The sequence below is a fragment of the Rhamphochromis sp. 'chilingali' genome (assembly GCF_963969265.1).
Source record: "Rhamphochromis sp. 'chilingali' genome assembly, chromosome: 17".
Classification (NCBI taxonomy): domain Eukaryota; kingdom Metazoa; phylum Chordata; class Actinopteri; order Cichliformes; family Cichlidae; genus Rhamphochromis; species Rhamphochromis sp. 'chilingali'.
In genome coordinates this window covers 10,001,629-10,028,709 of record NC_137944.1, presented here as the reverse complement: position 1 = coordinate 10,028,709, position 27,081 = coordinate 10,001,629, and the positions used below count along the sequence as shown (strand labels likewise).

Genomic DNA, 27,081 nt, shown 5'->3' with positions numbered 1-27,081 from the left:
CTCAAATTTAGAACATGATGACGTCAGCTTGCTATGGTGTTACTGGCTCATAGGGGATCATACTGAAAATAAGTTTGTTCTACAGCTCTCTCCGTGCCCTTTGATATGGTATATTACCAGATATAGTTTCTTGACATTTTTTTTTTGAAGGTCACCTTTGACCTTGAGTGCTAACAATGAAGGTCAAGGTCAAATTCTTACCCAGCCTACAGACTCATGCCTCCCAAGGCCTGGTATATTGCTGTGAAGTTTGAAGGTGATCCATAAAAAAATGTGGGTAATATAAAGTTTTTACTGATTTTCACATTTGGTGTGATCTCGACCTTTGACTTGAATTTGGTTTCTACCATCACACTAACTTTGGAAATGACAAAAACTCTGGATGTTAGGCTGCTAGCAAACATGCAAACAGACAGTCAGACGAACCAATAAACACCCTCCCTTCCTTCAGGTGGAGAATCAGTACTCTAGTATTTTGGAAATGGACAGACTGAGATAATAATCAAACACTAAAATACTTATATATATACTGGATGCAAATACCTCTACATACTGATAAGTGATGTTTTATGCGTTGTAGATGACCGTCATCGAGTCAAGCTCCACTCCCTCCTTGCAGATCCCAGCTCCGATTATGTCAATGCCAACTACATAGACGTAAGTTACCTTTACTTTTATTTTTCCTTCTGCGTCACCTCATACTCCCACATCTCTGGCCTTGCTGATCATACAGCTCTGCCTTAAGAGCTCATATTAGTTGTCTTTTATTGTTTTTGTTAACCTGGCGCTTGACCAGCAGTCACCTCCCCATGCTGTCAGCTAAATCCGAACTATCATTTAATGACTACATCCACAGCGTACCATAATATCTATGTGTGTTAGTACATGTAGGCTTTGAAATGAGATTTTATCGCTATATCTCTAAAGTTCCAGCAAGAGCCTATAAGCTCTGAGCAGCAGGCCTTGCCCAAGTGCTTTTGTAAGGCAATATTGAGCATTGAAATTGGACCCAATATAACTCAGTTGATCCTTTCATATACTTTCAGATTTTGTGATCTCACCTACAGTTCAGCTCGAATGAGTGTCTCAGGGAGCCTCTCCAGTTCCAGCAGCAGTTTGCTCTCCCTTGAGATGCAATCTCTGCAGCTTTGCATTAGATGGAGCAACAGTGTCTGAAGGACTTTTCCTTCAGCGCAGGTCAGGCTGTGAGCTCTGCCGCTCACTCATAAATAGAAGGGTCACTTCAAGGGGACTCTGAAAAAGCTCTCCACAGTCTTCCCTTCATGTAGTCTGCTGAAGTATTAATCTCAGGTTTAATATGAGCCCGTATAATAGGCTGATTGCTCTGTCGCACCCTTTGTTTTAGCAATTGTTTTGTGAACAAAAGAAAACGTAAGGGGCAGATTTGTGGTTGTGGTCGCCTGACTCAGCATACGCGAGTCCCATCGGGTAGAACTGTGTGTGGCCACTTCATCCCCTTTAGTGCTCCATGATGGCTCCATTAGAACGAGTGCTCCAAGGACCTTTGTGCCATTAACTGTGCAGGCTACAGCACCACTTGCATGTCATGCCAAGACCCTTGGCTCAAAATACTGCAGTGAAATGATTCCAAATGATTCATGGAGGAGGCCAAGGCTGGAATAATGGAACATTGCTTTTTTTAAAGGTTAAACTGAAAAGTTTAGTAGTCTTCTCACTCATTCACGTGCACATTTGCATGTCTTTCATTTTGCAGGGGTAGCAAGACATGACATTATTTTGTAAAATCTTTAGATGAACCTTGTTTTTGCCATCTAGGCTGACAGATGTAACTCCAAAAGATGCAATTAAATTTCAGCGGACTTTGATATTCTGTTAGGCACTCGGGAAGTGATGCCAGTTACAGTTGGTCACTTTCGATTAAATGGAAGTTTGAGAATGACTGAGCAAACCAATCAAAAAGCTCGAGATAAAATTCTGGTTTAGCAAAAAACTCAATATACCATATTTATCATTGTCTCGCTTGTCATTGTGTGTCACCTGGGGAAGGCAATCTGACCAAGATTATTTTGCATGGTACTCAAAGCACCATTAAAGAACAATTCCAGTTTCATCAGCTTAGTTTATTCAACTTTCAGCTGCATTTAGAATGTAATTTAGTTTTTGGCTTTCTCGATTTGCAATAAAGCTGCAAATAGTAACACAGTACATGCAGTGTTTAGCAAATGTATTAAAACCACCATCCAATGTACGGTTTATGGAACAGTTGCCCAAAATTAATAATATTGGTAATTACTATTATTTAATATTTCTGCAATGGTTAATCCACCAGTATGCACAAGCCCTTTAATCAAAATGATATTTTTAACCTGTAAAGATTATTTTGGCCAAATGCTTAGTTTTATTATAAACTGTGACTTTCAGACTAGTTTTGTTGCTCAAACTTTTTTTGCAGTGTCTCTGTGTTCCCAGATCTCAGCTTAGTTCACCATAAAATTAACACAGAAACTATTTTCTGCCTTAAAAAACCTGGTATCTTTGTTACGTTAGACTGTCAAAAAGTCAACACAATTTTATTAATTTAAGGCAAAACTGTGGTTATGGTATATATACCACTCCACCCTCTTCATTTGTTTTCTCACACAAATTTTAAATAAGAATTTATCCAGACTGGACATAACTTCTATGGAATCTCTAAATTCACTGCAATTTTATGAACAATTCATAGCATGTATTGAGTAACATTGTGTAGTTCCTAAGGCACCATGTTCCCTCCTTCTCTGCAGAACCTATTAAAGTGTCATTGATGTTATTAAGAGCTTGGATAATGCTGGGTTTTTACTGCTCTCGGATGATGACCTGCTGCTGCACTCTTTTATCTTTTTTGCCCGTCTTTAACAATCTAAGTAAAGACATATGATTGAACTTCCCATTCTCTTCCTGCAAGACAAATGACTAAAGGACTGCGATTGCTATATAACAAGAGTTGGCCTTTATCGCAAAAACATGGAAATGAAAGATTTCTGGACATTATTCTCTCCACAGGTTTCCAGTGCAAACTGCTTTCTAACCATTTCATAACCCTTTTCTTCTGGTCTTTAATCACATTAACTAGCTCTTATTTCCTCCCCTACTTTCCTTCTATATCTCTCTCTGTTCCCCACCCTCCCTTGTTTTCAACCTTTTGGCATCTCTTAGATTCGGATAAACAGGGAAGTAAGTATCTTGCTTCTCTTCTGCTTTCCATCTTCTTCTTTTCATGCCGCCTCCTCTGGCTCTCCCTGCCAGCCCTCCACGGCTTTTCTTCTTCTTTTCTGGCAGATCCTCCTTTGCTTTTCCTCTCTGAGCTGCTGAGCCTTTCCACTTTTAGCCCTCACTGTTCCTCTGAGTTTTAACTTTTTTCTCCCAAACTGACCGTAGCAGTCTCATCCATAGTCAAATGCTCACCTGGAGTTTTTGCTTAACATCAGTCTCAGTATTTTTGTATAAAATGGCTGATAGAATACTACAGAGGAAAAAAGACGAGGTCAAAGCTCATGTTTATACACACACAGTATGACAGGAGGCATTGTAAATATATACAGTGACAGTGAAAAGTAAAGAAAACCCTGCTTTTCCAGTGGTATGAGAGCCCATATTTATCAGGCATCTCAGCGTAAGATAGTAGGTGCAAGATCACACTAGAAAACAAAAAAACACAATTATCTTCACAAAATACATGTCATCGTTGGCTCGACTAAAAGCTAACCTGGTAGTAAGCCACAAAAGCACACCAAAATAACAAGCTTTCTAACTGCCTGTCATAGATATGCACATGTTGATGAAACAGCTGAGCTTGATGCATCTCTGCTGTCGCAGCCTCGCGGGCTGTCTGGCTCTGGGCTCTGACCCGTTTCTATATAAAATCTCAGACTTTTGTTAATTTACGATATCTGACTGCTGCGACCTTGTTTCATATCACAGCAGGTCATCTTTGGGTTAATTAATCACACAGGAGAAGAAAAAAGATGAATATTGTAATTAAAGATGTGAAAATGTTATTTGACAGTTGTGTGTGTTGTGTCAAGTAGTCTTAAATCATCCATATTAGCTAAATGTCAAATCTATTTCATGGCAATAAGCAAACAGTTTACTTCCTGAACTATACCTGAAGTATAGCTACAAAAGCATCTGAAGCTGCACGTCTTCAGAAATCAAAACGCTAAATGACACGTCTGTCAAATCAAACGCTGACAGAACAATGAGTTCGCTGAAGTGGTGACGAGAACTTATCTGAATTACATTTTGCAGGCAGTTTTTACCTGAAAGCAGCAGAGAACTGCTTTTTAAAGTATTTATTTAGAGAATTTATTGCAGTGGAGAAGATACTTCAGTGGAGTCAGGACAGATAGAACAGATGGGCAACATTATAGTTTGATCCAATTTTAGACTCCTCACCCCGAAATTCAGTCATATATCATCAATGTTATGATAGTCTGCAGTTAATAAGGGCAGTTCTGTCCAAATTTTCAACCATGTATGAAAGCTCTGCATGAATTGATGGGCAGATGCTGTTTTGCTGTTCGAAGTACTACTGATAGCAGGACACACATGCAACAGTAGGAGATGACTTCCAACAAAGCGATTCACATTTTGCTGCTGCCTACATGATTCGAGTAAAAAGAAATAGATTTTCTAGGAAAGGCTTTCTATTTACCAATACCAGCATGAGGAAAATGATTTTAACGGGAGTGTACATATTAGGAGCTGTTTCTTTTTTTAAGATAATAATAAGATTGGTGCAAACATCTTGTAGCAGCTTTTGAGTGGGATGTACTGTAATTGTTCCATTTACACAAAGAACTCCACAGGATGTTTCTCTCTGGTTTTCTTTCAAACAGGAATAATTTGTGTCCCCTAGAATCTAAAATACAATAGCAAAGTATTGAATATAATATGAGTAAGATTTGCTAAAATATATACTTAGCCTTTTTTTTATGATTAAGTAGCTCGTCGTACACCCGCTGTTATTTTGTTTCTCATGCAACTGCTTTACAAATGCAGGCCGTGGTTCTCGGCTGAATTGCTTATTCTCACTGTTTTGCAAGGAGGACACAAAAATGTCTCTGACGTCCTTGACTGCTATCAGCGAGGATGATTAAAGTTCCTACGGGATTCTGATATGCAGTTCTGAGATGCATGATGAATATGAGTTCATTTCACGAAGGCCTGGTTTTCCTTGTCACAGGTTGTAGTTGGAACGAGCCAAATTTGTCAAAGCAAAACAAACTGAGAATCGTTTTTTCGTCTTATTGTGATGGAATTGATACGCGTTCCACGTCTGCATGTCTTTACTTTTTCTTTTCAATCCATTGTGAATTCACATCGCTTCGTGTTTTTCTGCTTGCCTGCTGTTGGAAACTGTGGTTGCCAAGGTGACAGACAGGAAACCGGTCAGCTCAGGGGAAACTCGGCAACAGAGGCTCATGGGAATGGGTTCGCTGCAGTCTTTCGTAGCGATGACCATCCATCTCGGCATTGCTCTCCGGCATGACAGTTATGGAATGTAATTTGTGTTCCTGCTTGCTCAGTAGTGCATACATGTATATGAGCTCGAGGGGCTACAGGGACTGCGCTCTGTGTGTGTCTGTACAGTATTTCTACAAATGTTTACTGAATACAGCGGCTGCAATCACTTTACCTGCGATTCATGAGAGAGCGCACTAATCTTAATTCTGGGGATCTATCATGCTCAACTACTTTGCATTCAGCACACAGGTCTTTGCCTGGTGGAGGGCCAGAACGCCACTAATAGCCTTCCAGGCCGTGCACACTGTATCATAACTGCACTAATGCCAAGCAGAGCAGAAAGGAGACAGCCAGATCAGTCAGTGTCACTCAGGTAGAATTACTCCCAGAGCTGAAGATCGCTCACTTGTCAATCTACCTTTGATCAGCAGCCCAGGCTGCATGCAAAGCAGCACACACTAGGCTGCCTTTGAAATGCAGCTCCCTTGCTCTGGAATGAATGACCTGGCTCGGAGACAGGCAGAGAGAAACTTGAATTAATGCCATTTCTTCCTGCATTATAATTCAAGTGAGATTCTTCACCCAAAGCTAGGGCCCAAAAACAGTCCAAAGAATCTTTGGCTGGTCAAACAAACACATACAGATTAGTTCTCAGAAAGATCTTCAGTCAAAGGTGGAGCATACCGCGTCCCACCAAGGCCCGAGCTGGTCCCAGAGTTCACGTTATCATGTATCCCTGTAATTATTAACCCTCTGTCTGATTTCGTTTTTTCTTATCTCCACTCTCTGTCCCACAGGGCTACCAGCGATCAAACCACTTCATTGCCACTCAAGGTGAGTGTACGGCACGAAACCCAGCAGCAGTGTGTCACCGCTGGTATTTCAGATTGTTTGCAGCGCACTTTGCACAACAGCAGCCCAGCTGACAATATGAAAATGAGTTAGCTGAATTAATAATGTGTAAACAACAAGGAGCCCGTGTTGCATCACGTTCACATCTGGATTTCCACCACAAACAAGCCTTTTCCTCCATCTGTGAGAAACGCTCTCGGAGCAGCCGACTGTACCCGTCAGTCAGCCGACACTGTAAACTGCTGAGTGTCGCTGTGTCTGAAGTTCTGCTTCCGTCTCTCTCCTCCCTGCCATCTGCATGTGTGGCACAACATCTCTCTGATGTAGTTTTGATTCACTATATAGGCTGCATTTCCCAAGCGGCACACTCAGGCACACCCTCACTCAGAGCGAGACAGAATGAAAGAGAGACATGCACTGAGCGAGAGAGCAAGACATTTTCTCTGTTCTCTGCCGACTCTGATCCTGTTTATTCACTGAATGTGTTTTTCACTCTGTAATCCCCCTCTGATTTCTTCCCATCTTTCACTTTGCTCTCAGTTCTGCCGCTTCTCAAAAGTAACCTCTGAAAATTTCTCTCCTTCTCTTTCTTTAACGTTTTGCTCTTCGTGCACACACGGGCGCAGGCGGGAGGTGGAAGAGGTGCCAGTGTGACTTTCAAGTAGAAGTAAAAATTTACTTTGGGTTAAGATGTGGTTGAAAATCAGTTCACAAAATGAGAATGAATTGAAGAATGAGACAGAGGAGTTCCTTTATTTTGGAAATGAATGCTCCGTGCTCATTTCCTGTGTGTCCATTCACCCACTCTCCCTCCGTTCAAGTCTGCTCTACTGTCCTGCTGTAAAATCAAAGCTAAATGCCCCAAAATAAATCTTTTAAAACAACTATGAGTTTATTAAAACAGCTGGGCAGACCAATAAGCACCTTTACTTTAACACTTTCACTTTACAGATGCAAATATGCAGAGTTTTTCACTGCAATTCCCCTCACAGGGGCATCATGTCACAACAAAATCCCAGGAATTGCCAAATATAATCATAGCCAGTTCAGTGGGCTTTCCTTTTTTAAACCAAGTCAAATGTACAGCATCTCCAAAGTCACACATTTACCACTCCCTGTGCTGAATACGGGACAGTTCACATTTCACTGAATGTTGACCAGAAAATGAGATTTGTCGTGACTGCTGAAAAATGTGGAGCTACATGTTGTATTATTCTTAGAAAGAACTTTTTGTTCCAATGTAGAATTTTTGAAGACACTATAGAATAATATTAATAATCCTGATAAATGTACCCTAAAATTGGGCACTCCTATAGTGTTATAAATGTCTATAAGGCAGTAAATACACAGCTGTCTTTACGTAGCATTTTGGGAGCGATTTTGGACTCGGAAATATTTTCTGCTCTGAGTTTTCTGTTCAGTAGAAGGATGGTTCTGTCAGGACTGTTACAATCCTGACATGTTAACAAAAGGACATTTTCCACCAACTCCTGTTGATCCAGAGAATAGAGAGTAGTGATGTAATGAGGCAACTGTTGTTGTGATTTGGGACTGTACAAATAAAACTGAATTGAAATTGAATTAAATGTACTTTGGTACAGGATATTATCAAAACTCTGTCCCGCATAGATAAGGTTGTGTCGCCCTCTGCCTCATACACAGATCAGGACTCTCACTCTTACCTGTAACTGTTTCTGTGTCTTCACCTTGACTTGACTTACACTGCAGCTCTGCAAGTAGTGAGCCACAACAGATAAAACTAGTTTGTCGGAGCATCTTTGCAACACTGGTTTAACACATAACTGTTCTATATTGTGGAAAAAAGCAGTAAAAAGAATAATCGAGCCATTTTTTCAAAAACATTATTAAGCTCAATTGAATCCATTAAACTATGATCAGCTCTTATTTGTTTCCCTGCTCTAACCTAACATGAGTTAATTTGACTTTCCAGTCTCGCACAAATATGATGCACTTTTAAAATTCTTTTTTTTTCTGTTGTCATTGATGGAGAAATAAAAAAATAGCTCCAAACTCTGTAGTTGATGCTCAAATTCAATTAATTAATTTAAAATGGAAAATAACTGATTATTCTCTGATATCCAGCCTTAGGTCTGACAACCTTAGACTTTATCTTTACCTCAGACTTTATCAGCGCTTTACATTGTAAGTTGTTAAATGCAACTTACAGCACAAAGCGAGACATATTTTTGTTGAGAAAATTACTTTTTGAATATATTAAATATAAGTTTAATGAAAACTAGCTGCTATAATTGCCTGTGTCACTATTAACTTAGTGGAACTAAGTTTAATCATGCATAACATCAAGCAATAATTCAATTTAAATGGTTGTTATATAAAAATACAATTTCTTATTGTTTTTCTCTTCTCCTATAGAGTTGTGATGAAGGCATGAAGAAAGAAATTAGCGATAGACATCAACACTTTTTTTTTTTTAAGCAGGTCTTAAAGTTTTGTTTCCTGGACACTTTCAGCATCACTCAGTGGGGACTCAGTTCTGAAACACATTTGCTCTTTAATGATCAGAAGGTTGCTGCTTTATTTGCTGTTTGCTGAAAGTCTATTTTATCTCCGTTTTCAATTGCAGTCTAATATATTCATGAGTTTGGGTTCCTAAGTTACCATATGTTTGATTTTTTGGAGATCTGAATCTATCTGAATTTCAGGAGCAGGACCACGCCTCCAAACACGCCCCTTCCGGTTCTTATCTATATATGACACCCCCCCTTACCCCCCTTATTCTACAAGCTGTTCGCTCTTGTTTTTGGGCCCTACCCTTCCTCCCCTTTATCAATTCATTCACTTCTCATTAGTACATAGGGAACTGCCGCCAGTCCCCTCCGAGGCCTTCCCCAAACCGCAGCTCAATTCATGTTTAAGCCTTTTTCTACTAAAAAAATGCCATCAACCTAAACTGAGGACTTGGGCCCAGGTAGTACATACACAATCATAATCAATTCATTAATATGTAAAATGTAAAACTAGCTGAAATTATAAATAACACTATGGAAATAAGTTATAGTTGAGGAGGTAACAGCATTACTTTAGCTGTGAGACTCATGTACTGCAGAGCAGCGGTCCCCAACCCCCGGGCCTCGGACCGGTCCGTGAGTCGTTTGGTACCGGGCCGCGAGAGTTGAGGCTCAGGTGTGAAATGTATAGTTTTCAGGGTTTTTATCAGTTTTCAGCATTATTTTGTTATCGTTTTTATCGTTTACTCGGTTTTCCTGGGTCTTTTCGGTACCGGTACTAGTTTTATTTTGTTGTATTTATCCGCGACACCTTAAAGGCCGGTCCGTGAAAATATTGCCGGGCATAAACCGGTCCGTGGCGCAAAAAAGGTTGGGGACCGCTGCTGTAGAGTGTACGTACAGTGACTCATCATTAAAGCTGCAATTTGCCCCTCACACTCTGCACACTCCTAGCATCATGCTGTGCATACGTGTGCCGTGAGCCCCGGGTGGTCAGCTGTGGCGATGTGTTGGGTTTGATTTGTTGTATCTTAGATGAGTCGTAAGACAGCTGAGCTCTTGCAGCAGGTGCTTTGAGCTAGCTCACTATTATGTCCAGGGGAGCGGGAGGAGACGGGTGATAGGAGAGGCAGACAGGGAGGAGAAATGCTAAGTGTACTCCACAAACTCCGGTCCACAGTGGCAGTAAGTTATGCCGTGCATACAGATTTACCCAGCTGCTGGGATCAAACATGATCCATCTCTCGCCTGACTGTCCCCTCCCTCTGGTGATGTATTAGTGCGCTTCTCCTACTGCTGAAAAATTATCATCTCGCATATCTAATACACATAAAATAAGACTGCAGCAATCGCTAACAGGGGGGCGAGCCATGAATAACCCGTAAGGAGGAGGAAAAACAGTGGTTAAAGTAGCTGCCCACGTGCGCACTTTAAAACGTACTCAGGCTGGAGCTGACTCACCTTGGGTTGACTGGAATCAATACAGACCAGTACACGGCTGTTACGAAAGCCAGAGCTCTTGTCATGCTCTGATTTTAACAGGCAAGTAACGCTGTTCCTCCTCCTGTTGTCTTTGCATGTTTGCCCTGGGGCATGTAGTCAAAGGCATGCTTTTTGATTCCACAACTGTGCAAATAAAAGCTGTGAAAACAAGAACTGCTTTATATCTCTTTCTATTTATTTATCTGTTGAAACACAAAGCCTCAGAAACCCTGTATTGCCTTTCTCATTTAATTTTTACACAAATTAGAGTTATTAAAAAAAAAGAAAAACACCTGAAGCTCTCTGCCCTCTCTCTCCTTTGGCAGGACAGACTTTTGAAGTGCCTTTTTGGTAGCCAGTGTGTACAAGCATTCATTGTTTCAGCTCTTTCAGATATAAACTTTAAGGGTCACTGGACTTCTTGAAGTTTGTGGAAAAAACTTCACTGTGTTCCTTGAACTCTACCTCAGCAGTTTCTCCACTATGTGAGGGGCACATTGCTCTGCTGGGAGGGTTCTGCTGCCGACAAGTCATTGATCCAGGGGGTGGAGCTCAGGTGGGAGGGTTGTATGGAATTATGCTTGCAGGAATACCAGGACCCAAGGCTTCCAACCAGAACATTGCATTCTAAGCAAGCGATTAAGTGATCAATGTTTTTTCACATCACACACTGTTGTTTCTCACACAGTTGACTTTAAACAGTCAGGCTGCTCTTTTTAATCTCAGTGTCAGGACATGAAACTACCTGACATATCTACGTTTGGAGATCACAGTCAAAGGGGAATATTTGAATTCGTTTGCAGGAGTTTATTAAAAGGATTTGGAGGCTTAATCAATATGACCATTACAGAAAGTTAATTTCTGACCACCCGCACGTACAGTGCATCTATATTTCTATTTCCCAGTAAATCTGTGAATCTGCTGAGACAAACACTGGTGAACTGTGGCCAGTGAGTTTGCACGGACGGACTGGAAGGTCAGATAAGATAAGATATTAGAGAAGATAAAATAATATAAGATAAACCTTTGTTAGTCCCACACGTGGGAAATTTGTTTGGCCACGGCAGAAAGTGGGTAGTACAAAGTTAAGAGCATCACACACAATCTTGAAGTCCATTATCATATGTGCCTCAGTGGAAGTTTTTGTGTTAGTCCCAGCTTTGAGAGGATTTTTTTTCACCTCGTGTGTGCTTGTTCTTTCCTACATATATCTCAAGATTTGAATAATATGTACTTAATATGTATGTACACATATTACAGCTTAATAATATGTATACAGCTGACACAGATAATCGTAACGAGACAGGGCAGGAGCAACACAACATGACGCATACTGACGGGAGACTGTCAAAGTAAAACAGGAAGTACACAGAGGCGCAGACAGGAGGAGAGAGGGAGCACGGGGAGAGCACAGACATAACGGGCTGGGGGAAAACATGGAATAAAACACGGGGGAAATGAGGGCTCACAGATACACAGAGGGGCACACAGGGGGTAAAAGTCACAAGGGGAAGTCAAATAAGGAACAAAATACAAATATACATGAAACTAAGAATGCTGGGCCAACATGGCCCAGGATCATGACAACTTTATCAAGGAAATAATTGCATTTTAAGGGTATTTCCGGTAGCTTTTTTTAAAAAAATGTATTTGCTGCTTTAAAGAGAATTTCAAGCAGTGTGTAGTTTGTGGTTTTTTTGTTAACCGCTGCCAAAGTGTGGCCCACTCATGTTTTGTAACATTTTCTGGACAGCAGTGAAGCTCCATGCAAAGAGGACTAAGATGTGTAAGAATCTGATTATGCAGTCATAGCTTAGTAGTAGTGACTCTTCATTTCGTACAGAAAATGTCAAATATCATCAGCCTGATGATTTAAGTGTCTGTGAGGTTCAGTTGTGATCTCGGGCCCAGATTTACACAGGAAAAATTACTATGTGGATGTTTTTGCATACAAAGACATTTAGAGCAGTTACATGAAAGAAGATGATATTTCTGTTAGACAAACTGTGTGGGCTGAAATGAATCCATACTTCGTTCGCTGAAATACATGTAGTGCGTTTGGCAGAGAAGTCAGTATGAAGGAGGACCTTGTGATATTATTAACACAACAGTGTAATGAAATCAATGAAAGTGTCATCTTCTCCTGGAAGCTGTGATTTGTGTCAACCACTGGTGCCTGGGAAAGGCAACACAGAAGCTTATTTGCACAATGGCGCAGGATTTGTGGGTGTATTGAAATGACATTTCTCCGTAGTATTAGAACAGAGAGCGGGCAATAGTTCATGAATGACACATTGTTACTCTATTCCCTGGCATGGATTACACACTGCCTGTACATTGATGGTTATTGCTGCTATTTTCTCTGACTTATTATCATCTCTCTTCCTTCCATATCGTCCTCTCTCCTTCTGTAACTTCTCTTCCTCTTCCTCCCTGTTTCCACTCTTCCACTTGTAACTCTGTTGTGTATCTCCTCCTCCACAGGCCCCAAGCAAGAGATGATCTACGATTTCTGGCGGATGGTTTGGCAGGAGAACTGCTTCAGCATTGTCATGATCACCAAGCTGGTGGAGGTGGGCAGGGTAGGTTTCCCTCGCCTTTGTCCTGTGACCTCTTTAGCCGCCTGTGAAGATGAATGGAGAGATGGATTCTGAAGTTCCCTTTATCAGGGGCTATATATTAGAAGAGCTGCTCCACTCTGTTTTTGTGGGAGGAAATGGCAGCAGCTGTCTGATCATGAGGGATCACCTTTTACTTTGGTGGCTGTGGTCCAAGGTCAGAGCTTTGAATTTGATGAAGGCCTATGGTGAAGTACTGGAATACAGTAGACGCTTATACTCTTCCTATCTGCTGAATGCAGAAAGCTACAGTTTGTACTCAAAATGTATACAAAAGCAACTGTACAATTCCTAAAATATCATAACTAAGAAATATACCTCAGTTAGGGAAGCATTATTAGTAGTGAACAGAAAAGGGCATACTGTTGGGATACCACAAACTGTTATACTACAGTCACACCAGCAAAAACAGCCCACAACACAACCAAACTTACTGCAAAATGTTTGCAGTGATCTCTTTGCCTTTGAAACGGTTCCTCGGGCACATGATCTACATCTTCAGAGCAGCTTTGGTGCATGAGGACATGTCGGTTTGCAGTTGAATGAGAACAAATTGCTGATTACATGCAATTTAGTTTGTTGTAATACAACAGTGAACTGTAATAATTTGGCATCTGTTGCAAACATGTTGCAATCTACACAGAAATTCACATTAACTGTATACATTCAGAAGCTCATACAGTTGAGAGAGAACTTCAGAAACTCTTCCACAAAGAATGACACACTTGCTGCAGGACAACTGCAAAATGGCATAAGTGCAGACAGTTGCTCCACAACTTTGCCTTTATATAGGAATGCGACCAGAATACAAACAGCTGGCAACCAGTTAAGTTGAGTCCCCAATTTTAATGTTGCAGTGATCAGCAGAGACTGGCTCAGACTGGTTTGTCTGATTTTATAAATTAGAAGGCAGTCCAAGTGGCACTGCAAGTAGCACTGTCACTCACCTTGCAATCGAAAGTGGTTACCCAGAAGTTGAGGGTGCCGCATGCTCAGGCTTTGGGCAACCGTTTGGTCACAGAAATTACTTGCAATTGTTTGCTGAATGTGAAAAAAATCAATGCAATTTCTGGGCAGCAATTTGTCCCTAATTGCAGGGAGGTTGCCATCCCATTTTTACTCTCATGTGACTGAGCTTTTAGGTAGTTTTCTAAGTAGTTTCTTGGGTTGCTCTAATGAAACCTAAGAAATATCTTAACCAGTAAAGTAATTGACTGTTTGCGGTTGTTAAATATTTTGTGTGTAACTATTTTATATTAATATGTATTTCACCCTAAATATGATTGCGTCTGTAGCAAATCTTACTATGCTTAGTTAAAATGAACATTTAGATTGACATTGCTTTAGTGTAATGTTTTACTTCAGTACATAGTAAACAAAAATCTTGTGTCAGCTCAGGTTAGTGATCGTATTTAAGTTTTCATTTTTTCTTAACTTTACAGTCTCTGGATTCTAAATTAGCTAGCAAGTTTTGTTAGTTAAATTAGCTGTGTTTAGTAATGTGTACATTTCAATAGACTGTTGGCATGACAGATTACTGGAAATAATGCTTTGAATCATGAAAATAAATGAAAGGCCTGCACCTCACAATCTTCTCCACAGATTGCTTCTCACTCATTTTAAACTGCAATACATTTCAAGCAGGCTTTTAGAATAGAAGTTACAGTTTAGCAGTTGTTTCCCTTCCAGAAGCATAAATGAAACATAAAGCATGGAACGGCATCTCTTTTTGTGAAATTCAAATAACTTTCCAATCACACGTCGAAGCAAGTGTCGGCCAGGGTCACATATTAACAGGGACAAAAAAATATAAAAGCCTGAACTGTGAAATAATTAATCAATTTTAAATTTCTTTTATGAAACCTTCTGTCAATTAAAAGAATTAAGAAATATAAATGTGATTTTTATTTTAAGAACTTGTTCTACATCCAGCACTTTTGTGCAATTCAAAATACATTGTGCTTAGAGCAGGGCGATATGGCCAAAAATATTTATCACGATATATATTTGAAAATTTGCGATAACGATATAACCGACGATATAATTGATGCGAGACAAAATACAACTCCACAACATTACTAGCGCAAAAAGACAACCTTCCATTTATTTTCACTTAAACAAGAAGCTGGTTTTTATGTACATTAAAGCTTTATAAAAATGTAACAGTGCAAATGCAAATTCCTTGCTGAAAGTTTAACCAAAAGGCATTTCCAGTAGAAATGGGCTGACATATCCTGAGCATAACCATGTATAATATCCACTGAAGTTAAAAAGAGGTGCTTTGCAACATTAAACTGCAGTGTGCAGTACGCATTTTTCGGACCATAAGGTACACGGGATTATAAGGCACATTAAGCGAAACAAAGCAGTCAGATAAATCAAACTTTATTAAACTCATTCTTCTTGCTTCCTCCACTTCTGTACCATTGATTCATTAATGTTGAATTCTCTGGCAGCTGCTCTATTCCCATGTTGTTGCAGTATATTAATGACTAACCTCGTATTGTGGATGGATTATCTCAGTTGTTCTCCTGACTGAAGTTTGGTCCGTTTACAGTATCCTGCCATGCGATTGCATTTGTCTCTAACCATGAAGAACCTTCACGTTAACTTTTATAAGTGGAAAAGTGTTAGTGTTCGTCCTCCAGCTTCACTGTTTATGTTATGCTAACATAGCTGTGTCGCTAGCGATCACGTAGCACATCATTATATACCAGCTAGCCCAATTTCAGTAACCCTACAAACGTCACTGCTGTTTAGTTTCCTGTCTTCATTTATGTTGGAAGTGATAGCAGAGCTGTACGTTTGATTTTTTTCAGAAATCTCTCCGTCAGAACGTGCTATATCATGCTTAGGTAACTAGCGAAACTAGCGAGCTAACTTCCGCTAGCTTCCTGCTAACTTCTAACTCCGTTAAATGTAATACATTTTGTTTTCATGGATGCCTGGAAGTTAAACTTTATAGTTACACCTGGTAAAGCAGCAATGCTGATCGTTTTATTAAAGATGAAAGAATTTAGACAGTTTTTAATTCTAAGTGATGCTGCAGTGTTGTTTGACCTGAAACATACGGAGTTTAGGACCCAGATTACTCCCAGATTTAAGAGCATCTTATGGAACGCCAGGACTGCCATAATGAATTAATTAAATACACCATTAAATAATTAATTAAATGTGGCAATAATTAATTAAAATTGGAATTAATTAATTAAATAAATAGTTATGACACATGTAATTAATTAATTATTGACACATTTAATTAATTATTTATGTATTTCACATTTTAATTAATTATTGACACATTTAATTAATTAATTATTGACACATTTAATTAATTATTTATGTATTTCACATTTTAATTAATTATTGACACATTTCATTAATTATTGACACATTTAATTAATTATTTAATGATATATTTATTTATTTCATTTTGGCAGTCCTGACGCCTGGCTCTCATCATGAAATAATTTTATCTGTCAGCCTCACCCATCAAACTCAGGGGGCGGGGTTAACGCTGATCGAGTCAAAACCATTGCTTTGGCCTGGTGGCCATTGTTTCTAGCACACAACAACCGGCATGTGGAAGCTAACAGAACTGAGCTTTGAAAAACCCTGTTTGTGTGTTACCAAATACCGTTTTAATATTTTTTTAGCCGAGAATGTAGTGGTTTAATCTTCATGTGTCTGGTCGGTTTGTCAAGATACAGCCTCTTTGCAAAAGTGTTTCGATGATTTCGGAGATGTCTGCCCAGTCTCACGGCAAAGCGTGGGATAGACCCGCTCGCCTCGCAAGCAATCCCACCGACAAAGCGCAGGCCCCGGTACACAGCTGTAGTAACCCCCGCTGACTTCTTTTACTGAGGTTATATTTATCGATGTTTTATTTCCTGATGTTCTTATGTGTCCTACGTGTTTCAGTCGCCAATTCTGAATTATAACTAACATTAAAAACATGTTTAAGGAGGAGAGAGAGCAAATAAATCTGTTTAACATCTGATCTTTGGGTTTTTGTTCAGTAATCAGCGTGACCTGTGTATAAACACATAAAAGAGATAACGTTGGTGTTTCCGTCATGTAGTAACTGCTGGCTTTAACTGTACAAAGGTTGTTCGACACTATGAAACACATACAGACTTCATGATGTTCGGCTAATATTTTTATTGTGAATATTAATCATGCTGACCTCGCTCTGTACACCACGCAGCGAGGTCAGCATATCCACGATATCCTCAGCTCCATGAGTTAACACAAAGTTTCCCAGCTGACTATCTAACTGCCAACTATTCCAGAGACGTGAAAATATACAGCATAAAGAAAAGTGTAAGAGACTCAGCAGCAGATTAGAATAACAGTTATACATTTAATAAATCACCAAATGAATCCAAGAAACGAGCAAACCTGTTCCGACAATTTGAATTTGTATTCCCTCGCTGCTGTTTAAATGTTTCAAAAGGAAGATTAGATATAAAAAACGTCAAACATAGACTCAGTCTGCCTTCACATTTGATATGAGGCCAGCACGTATAGTGGCCTCAGCAGGCTATTACTGAAATACACGTGCTATATCATAAACTATGATATAAACAGGGAGGTCCTATTAACATGTTTAGTTTTAAAGGACACCTTCCTGCCTTTAGTCTCATTCATGAGCAGTATTAGTTTTCTTCTAACATCCAGAAGTCTGCACAATGTGTTTCATAGTTTGTAACAAGCCTTTGACAGGTAAACATAACATGACCGAAAAAGCAAAAAAAAAGAAAAAAAAAAGAGAGAGAGTGTTGACATAAGAAGAGAAAATTCTCTCAATTATGGAGACAGACAAATGGTTCATTTATGTTTGATGTGTGTTTATTCCTCCCTAAATATCGTCGGTGAAGTTCGCCATGCATGTCAGATTTTCCTGCGCATTTTTATACCTCTGCCAACAGAGAGAGAGAAAAAATCACATTCTAACAGACAGCTGGTGCTTAGAATACAGTTGAATAACTATTAAAAAACAGATGATATTTAGATGATAGTTCAGTCTAACACATGTGCCAGTGAACCATTAAACGTCTGTGAAACTATGCAGTTATGAAACGTAACTTTAACCTCAGCCAAACCGATTTGCTCAGTTGTAAATAAAACAGCGAAGTAAACGTGACCCGACAGACAGAACCTGAGTGAATGAAGTCCAGCGTTTAACCACTGAGAGCTAAAACTCAGCTGAGGTTTGAAAGCTGTGTGCTGGTGATTGGACATCAGCCGCTGATAAAGCTGTTCGCCTATAAAGTGCTCTGTAAGGAAACGAGCTCCAGCAGCTCTGCGCTCGGGGAAAACACTATATTTACTTATCTTGTGCAGAAAAATGCGCTGACATTGCGTTATATCGAGCACCGGCTGCCCAGTTAAACTGTGACTATCACCAGGTAACTAGGCGTGTTTCTTGAATTAGCAGCAGGTGTTAAACAGCTGACAGATGAGGAGGAGGATGCATGCAGGTAAACTGAGGGTCTGCTGAGCTGATCGCTGGTTTCGTGAGAAAAATGTCAGCTCGTTCTTTATGTTACAGAAGCACAGAGACACAAGACCAGGCGGAAAGAGACGATCGTTCGGTGAAAATGAGAATCTGCGAATGCAACATGTGGAACACGGAGAGTGGAATATGTAAACAAACCGGTTAACGTAACCCCCTCGGTGCACTCTGCATGCTAACTGTTAGCAGAGCTAGTGAAATCTCTGAAAACATCTGAGCACTTTTGCAAACATGTTCTATGTTGACAACCTGACCAGACATACGGCGCGACATTCGCGGCTAAAACACTGTTAAAAGTGTAGCTGGTGACAGAAAAACGGGGTATTTTAAAACTACACCACCACCATTGCTGCTTGTGATTTGATCTGCATTCTGGGATAACTGGCTGCCCCAAGTCTACACAAGCAATCGATTTTCTAGGATCGACCTGTTTTGACTTACTTTGCACGGCAACCAATCAAATGTTAGAGAAGCTGCATGGGCAGCGTTAACCCCGCCCCCTGAGTTTGATGGGTGAGGCTGACAGATAAAATTATTTCATGACGAGAGCCAGGCGCCAGGACTGCCAAAATGAAATAAATAAATATATCATTAAATAATTAATTAAATGTGTCAATAATTAATTAAATGTGTCAATAATTAATTAAAATGTGAAATACATAAATAATTAATTAAATGTGTCAATAATTAATTAATTACATGTGTCATAACTATTTATTTAATTAATTAATTCCAATTTTAATTAATTATTGCCACATTTAATTAATTATTTAATGGTGTATTTAATTAATTCATTATGGCAGTCCTGGCGTTCCATAGCATCTTAGTCCGACAAATACGACAATAACAACGGCCGCTTGCATGTTCTGCAAAAAAATGTGCTTTGTTGTGTATCTGACGGACAAACACCAAACCAGTTCCACATCACTGAAGTTGCACCATTTTTACAAACCAATTCTGGTTCATCTGTTTCACTCAACAATCGGCCATGTGCGTATGAAAACAAAGGCACTGCGCATGCGCGTTTTACTCCCATTCTATCGCGATATTTCATTTTCCTATCGTTGCCTAACATTATACCGGTATTACCGTGAACGGTATAATATGGCCCAGCCCTAATTGTGCTATTTATTTAGTGTTTTTTTAAGAAATAAAATCACATTGATGATGTAGAGGACAACGCCCCCATCGGTCACAGCAGATGGCCGCCCCTGTCTTTCCTGATTCTGCTGGAGGTTTCTTCCTGTAAGAACGGAGGTTTTTCTTCCCACTTTCGCCAAGTGTTCATTCATAGAGGACGTCGTCTGATTATTAAGATTTTCACTGTCACTGTAGCTTCCTTACCTTATGATATAAAGCACTGTGACATGATTATAACTGAGCTGAGCTGAATTAATACCTGGTTATATTAATTCAGCCATACATTAACTGTATTTAACCTGTAACTGAACTTTCTTTGTTCAGATGAAGTGCTGTAAGTATTGGCCCGATGACACAGAGCTCTACGGTGACATCAAGATAACACTGCTGAAGACTGAAACACTTGCAGAGTACACTGTGCGCACCTTTGCCATGGAGAGGGTGAGTCATACTCTTGCATTATTTTTATATCAAACCTGTGAGCGTGGCCGGTGTGCGTCATTTGTACCCAGCAGCTCAGCTCTCATGTCTTTTTTATTTCAGCTATTTCACTTCTTATAATCATCACTTCACATTACACCTGACTCATTGTTTGTTTTAGAGAGGTTACCCTGCCAAACACGAAGTGTGCCAGTTCCACTTCACCTCTTGGCCTGAGCACGGCGTGCCGTACCACGCTACGGGCCTGTTGGCTTTCCTGCGCCGGGTCAAGGCCTCGACTCCTCCTGATGCTGGACCTGTGGTGGTCCACTGCAGGTAACATCCCTTCTGTCCTGATAATAAGCAAATTGCCTAACAGATATGGTGGCTGTAAATACTCCCTCCTATAAATACGCCATGTTCAACATGTTCCAGTGCGCTTAGATAGCACTTAGCACTGCGTTTTTTTAGCTTCAGTTTGTGTTTTTCTGCATTTCTCAAAATAACTGTCAGCTTCTCTGTTCTGTGTTTGTGTTGTGGAGAGCACAAAAGTGTTGATAAAATAAAATGCTTCACACATACCCAGAAAACATTCACAAAGACGCAGGTGGTAGGATTTTTCACAACGGGCAAGGACAGCGTCTGGCTTTTCAGGGAAGAATTTTTTTAAGCTGTCTGTTGACTAATAATTGTTATTAGACCTGCAGCAGAAGCTTTTGCTCACAGATTTCTTTTTGATCCATTTGGGCATTTTTTTCAACATAGAAAATATAGAAAGAAATATAGAACAAGTTTTCATGCTACAATCACGATTAACTTACTTCTACTGTAGAGAAATTGCTAATATAACACTGCCAACAGTTTGTTAGGGCTGCTGTGAAAGCTGTGAATTGAACTCTGGTGCATTCTAAGGAGCTTGGAAAGAAAAGCGTCTGGATTTCCAGACGCTTTTCTTTCCAAGCTCCTTAGACTACGATGACCTGGATGACTGAGAACCTTCACAGACAACTCTGGTGCATCTTATAATAAGCCATCTGTATAAGTGACATAGCTTCTGTTCGTGCAAATCATTTGGTAACTATGGTAACACCCTGTCAGCTTATTAAGTCCATTAGAGAACTTGACAACAGCAAACCTGTGCCAACACTTCACAGCGAAACCAAGTTTGAAAATGCATTTATTTCATTCTGTCTCTACCTCTTTGTCATAACATACAATGATGTGCAGGATAACTGTTCCTACAGCCTTCACTTTAAAGTGGAGCATGACTTGCTGTGCTCCAGTGAAATTTATTTTATTTCAACACCTGGGATCCCTAAAGTGCTTAAGATGCTGGATGAAAGTCAAAAAAATGTCATATGAATCAATTAAATGCCAGTTTGAGTAACAAACAGCTTTACAACAAACAAGTCTGAATGCAAAAATCCAGTGTGTGTACACAAGTAGCTGCCGTATGTAATCACTCACAACAGAAAAACTAATGAGAAACACAAATGAAATGAATGAATGTTTTAAAGCCTAATGTTAGTGTTTTGACCATCACATCTTAGTTCTTCTTTAACCTCAAGTGATCATATTTGGGTGATAAGGTGGTTTTAAATATTATTTATACAATAAAAATTCACACTATATTTTGCACCTTCAGGAACTGAGAGAAATGTCGATGCAACAGGGTCAGTCACAAAAATCTCTGAGTTTCCACTGCACACAAACTTTTCATTGCACTCTTTTTGTAAATACAGGGTGGGCCATTTATATGGATACACCGTAATAAAATGGGAATGGTTGGTGATATTAAAGTCCTGTTTGTGGCACATTAGTATATGTGAGGGGGCAAACTCCTCAAGATGGGTGTGACCATGGCGGGCATTTAGAAGTCGGCCATCTTGGATACAACTTTTGTTTTTTCAATAGAAAGAGGGCCATGTGACACATCAAACTTATTGGTAATGTCACAAGAAAAACAATGGTGTGCTTGGTTTCAACCTAACTTTATTCTTTCATGACTTATTTACAAGTTTCTCTTTGTTCACAGCCATTGACATGTTGAAGAGGTTAACACGTGAGGAGCAGATCGAAATTGTGTTGATATCTGGTGAACGCAGTAACCGGGTCATTGCAGCAGATTTAAATGCAAGAGTTTGTGATTAGTTCAATAATATGGAAAAACAGCTACTTTTATTTTTGTGCTGTCTGCCTTTTATAACCTGATCGTACTGTGTATTATATGGCACCAAGTCAGTCCAAAAAACTCAACTGTCAAAATAGCAGCACCGTATAGTAGGTCAACTGTGAGAAATATAAGCAGGGGTAAATATCACTGAGTCACTTTGGATTTGTAATAATCACCAACATGCTGAGATCTGTTCTTGGTGTTTGTTTTTATTTCAGCCCAGTCTGCCAGTGTACACCCTCTCTTGGATTTCAGATTCTGATCAAGCTGTGATGCTTTTCCGTTTTATCATAAGTGATACTTTTTTAACAACACTGGCGCACCGCTGAGAGTGTTTTTTCCTTTCAGTGGAAGAGCAATGGCTATATGAAGACAAATATTTCTTTGGGTATAAGATATCCCAGCGTTATAGGATATCCCAGTGCAGGCACAGTTTTAAAGTAACTAAGCCTTACCTAGAAAGAGCTGAAGCATTCACAGACATCTGAACATCTTTACAGCAGTGTTAAAGCAAAGCATAGGCCAGAGCAGAGAAACTTCAAGCTATGATAGAAGATAGAAGGTTCGTGTATCTACTGTCTTTATTTGCAGGACAAAAGCTCCATTTGTACACGAGTTAAAGAATCTCATTTATTAATGAAAGGATCCCCATTGAGTTTTTTTTCTTTTCAGTGGTATATTCAGGCCTTCTAATCCATCTCCCCTCTCCTCTGTGACAGCATGGGGGCAGGCAGGACCGGCTGCTACATCGTTCTAGATGTCATGTTGGATATGGCTGAGTGTGAAGGAGTGGTGGACATCTACAACTGTGTTAAGACCCTCTGCTCACGTCGCATCAACATGATCCAGACTGAGGTGAGTGGGAGAGTGGAAATGTGGTTAGAGATGCCATGCTGATGGCTTTAATAGAAGCTCACAGGTTTAGCCTTAACAGCAGGTATTAGTTCATAAACATAAATCATTTTTGTTTCAACTGTAATATTAGTTATTGATAGAACATTGTAAAGCTGCCTAACTTTACAAATTACAAATAGTTTTTTCATTTCATTTCCTTTTTTTTTTTCTACAATAGTGCTGATTGAGGCCAAACTGACAAAAAAAGTAGCATGGATAAAGGCGATGGGTCATGGGTTTTAATCTTTGAATTCAGGTGTTTTCAGTCATTGAAACACCTCAAATTAAGTGATTAATCGTGCTGCCTGACTTTTATAAAAATATGGGGAAGAATTAGTTTTTAAAGAAGAAAGAAAAAATGTAAATGATTGTTAATATGAAGAAGTAAAGTAAGTAAAAAGCCACCTTCAAGGCATTGCTGTATATATATTATAGCTCTGATTTATTTCTATAAAATACTGTCTATCCAACTTTTGACGGAGCCAAATGTAGGGAAATGATGTATACACATATACACCCATCTGTTTATACATGTATTTAATTATGTAAATGTACAATATTGTCTTTAACTAATTATATTATCTGTAACTGTTTCATGCAAAAACGATTCTACACTGAATATATATTTAAAAATGTAATTATGTTGAATTAGCAAAGAAGCAGCTACATTAGTGTAGAAGACCAGTGTCAGACTTCTTTTATTAAAGACACATATCATTCATTCATTTGATAAAATCCTTGCTTTAATTGTATAAATAAACTCACAACTCACAGTTTTTTTTATTCAAAGTGTGCTTAGAGTGAACTCACAATCTTCAAATAAATAAGCGGGAGAAAGACATTAATTACCGCAATAAATAAAACTATTAAAAGTTGGAACGTCATTCTTTTCTTAATAAGTCGGGAATAGGAGACGGCACAGTAAATACACAAACAATAGTATTTATTTCCCTTTAATTTCATCTCTTCTCTTAGCTGCAGCTTGTCTACCAGTTAAATATGAGTACAATTATAGAGCATATTAAAAATGATAAATAAGTTGGAAGAGGGACAGTTTTATGTCTGTAATTATGAATGTATCCTCAGCTCTTTGATCTGTTGTTTTGTTGAACATCAAAACATATTTCCTAGTTTCCTCGTTAATTGCACAGCTCGTGACTTTTTTTAAATGGTGCGTGTGGGCAGTGTTTAGCTCCTCTGATGTGTGTTTGCTGGACTTTTTTACCCCATTTTATGGACACTTTTTTCTGCTTGGAAACAATACCCGAGTGTCGGCATGGTAATGTGAAGAGTATTGAACAGCTCTGACTGTTAGTCAACAGCATTAATTAAATTCAGCATTGTTTTTGACGAGTGGGCAATTAACAGTGAGGCCGCTCTTTGGTGAGACGGAGGGGTTTTATGTGACTTGGGAAAAGTGGGAATGCGTTACCCTCTGTGTGTGTTTCAGGAACAGTATGTTTTCATCCACGATGCCATTCTGGAGGCTTGTCTGTGTGGAGAGACTGCCATCCCTGTGACTGAGTTTGCTCTCACTTACAAAGAAATGCTAAAGGTCGACTCACAGAGCAACAGTTCGCAGCTGAAGGAGGAGTTTCAGGTAATACTGAGAGACGATGACGTCATTTTTCATTTCAAACTGGGGTAGAGTTAAAAATTCACATGTTATGCATGTTGTGAAATCAGCTGAATCACAGCAAATCAGCACTTTTTACTTTTTTGTTGTCTACAGAGGCACATATTTGTTGAATCTGTGTTCTGGATCCTTTTCTCACCTAAATCGGTTCAGCAAATGAATATTCAAAAGGAAAAAAAAACACCCATAAAGATTTAAACCCACTTAGAAGTTGGAAAAAAAGACACTTCTGAACTTGCCTGAGGATCTTCGCACTTTAAATTACTTATTAAAAGTTAAAAGTATCACAAACTCCAATGGAGGTGTCTGAACACTCACTACCACATTCCCAAACAGAAAACACTTGATTTTTGTATCAGTCGAACAAACAGCTCGTATGCATCCTCGATCGTCCAGGTGAGGGAATCCCAGAAAGTCAGTTCTGTTCATCTGGACGTCATGTTGATGCGCGAAATCACTCAGTCATCACTAGAAGCTTTACGTTAGAGATTGAAATCCACATTGTGTATTTGTTCTTTATGTAGTATTGTTGCTTTTCTTTATACATGTGTTATTGATTGGTGACCTTTGTGTAGCGGCTCCCCGCTCATAACGGCAACTTGTTCCCCAAATGCAATATTATGGTTACGAGTTCTGTTCATTTTATCTAAACCAATGGGGCATCATTCACAATGCTATCTGGCAGCTTAGATAATCGTTCCCTTTCAATTTCCAATTCCTTGATAATATGCTTTTTGTAGTGTATTAGATTGCAATAAATGTGTTTTTATCTATTAAACCCTGTGGGGGTTTAAACTGATAATGAATGTGTTTTAAAGTTTTCTAAGATAGGTATGCTTGTCAGGTATTGACAGTGAAGCTGCTTGAGCAGAGAACATTTTCATTGCCTCTGTCAATCCCTCTTTGATCCCATTTCTGTTTTGCTGCGTCTGTCTCCTCTTATCACAATCTTTATTCTTAGTGTTTCATTTTATCTCCCAATCTAGAATGTGGAAACATTCTCAAACACACGCCCGTCTTTCTAATTGTCTTCTCTGCACACTCCTTTCTCCTTTACCTTCCCCGGTCCTCCTCCTCCTCCTCCTCCTCCCCAGACTCTGAACTCTGTGACTCCTCACCTGGATGTGGAGGAGTGCAGCATCTCCCTGATGCCCCGAAACCGTGAGAAGAACCGCAGCATGGATGTGCTGCCCCCGGACCGCTCGCTGGCCTTTCTCGTCACCACAGAAGGAGAGAGCAGCAACTACATCAATGCAGCGCTCGCAGACAGCTTCCTCCGGCCTGCTGCCTTTGTGGTGACGCCACACCCACTGCCCGGCACAACCACCGACTTCTGGAGGCTCGTGTATGACTACGGCTGCACCTCTGTGGTGATGCTCAATCAGCTCAACCAGTCCAACTCAGCCTGGGTAAGAGAAAAGGGACTGAGACTGAATTTTATTATTAACTTAAGTTCTAATATCTAACTCATCAGCTTACAACTTATAATTCAGCCATGGGCGATTAAGTCTCACTATCTGAGAACATCTGCAATACAGCAGGATTTTGATTAATCCATACAGTTGCATACTCTCAAATATACATATTACTCCAATACTGAATTTTCTTTTTACCTGAATACAAAAAAACCCCTTTATGTCCAAAAACAGAGGCATTTGGCTTTATTTTGTATCTATATAATTTATCTTATGTTTTCTGTTATTCAGCACAGTCAGGTTTAACTGCTGCCACCAGTGCAGCTTTTACCCTGTGAAATGTATTTATTATCTAAAGAAGATGCAGGGTCAGAAGAATGCCAGGACCAATTTTCTACCACTTCCAAGCACTGCAAGGCAAGCACTAAGTTGAAGAGCAGAGAAAAAGAACAGAAAAAAGCAACATAACTAAAGCGCTGTCAAGCTCCCTTTTAAGTCTGCTTGCAAGGAGCATTTCCTCCAACCTCAGAAATCAAGCAGCAGAGATGAGGAGCACTTTTACTATTATATATAAGAGAGAAACATTTCTATTTCAGATACTGCAGTTCAAGGACCTTGGTGACCTTGTTTTCCAAACGAAATGTTTAAAAGATGCATCAAAATTTAAAACATTTACATCATTCAGAAAAATAAATCAATGGATGAACTTAATTTGGGTTGTGAAAAGCATTTTTGCTTTGATAAATAATTCTAACAGACACTCTTGTCAAAATTCAAGCATATCAGTGTCCAGCAAGTGCATGCAAACTGTCATTCCCAATTTTATTGGATTGGGCTTTTTAGCGAGCCAAGGCTGCCGTAAAAATTTTTTAAACTCTTTCATGTCACTGTAATGTCATCAATTGTATTTAAAGCTGATCACACCATGAATAAAAAGCTACGTGTAGAGCTAAAACA

At 39.5% G+C, this 27,081-nt stretch overlaps 1 protein-coding gene across 3 annotated transcripts in view; it reads left to right on the top strand.

Moving 5' to 3' along the window:
* Positions 1-27,081, top strand: part of LOC308384655 (receptor-type tyrosine-protein phosphatase U-like) — a 259,383-nt gene that overhangs the window by 218,217 nt on the left and 14,085 nt on the right. For all 3 annotated transcript variants that reach the window (XM_080863197.1, XM_080863196.1, XM_080863195.1), the window contains 8 exons: positions 581-657; positions 6,285-6,321; positions 12,795-12,892; positions 19,911-20,027; positions 20,188-20,342; positions 22,899-23,034; positions 24,524-24,673; positions 25,804-26,118. In XM_080863197.1, coding sequence (XP_080719323.1) covers positions 581-657; positions 6,285-6,321; positions 12,795-12,892; positions 19,911-20,027; positions 20,188-20,342; positions 22,899-23,034; positions 24,524-24,673; positions 25,804-26,118 — 1,085 coding nt within the window. The remainder of the gene's footprint in view (positions 1-580; positions 658-6,284; positions 6,322-12,794; positions 12,893-19,910; positions 20,028-20,187; positions 20,343-22,898; positions 23,035-24,523; positions 24,674-25,803; positions 26,119-27,081) is intronic.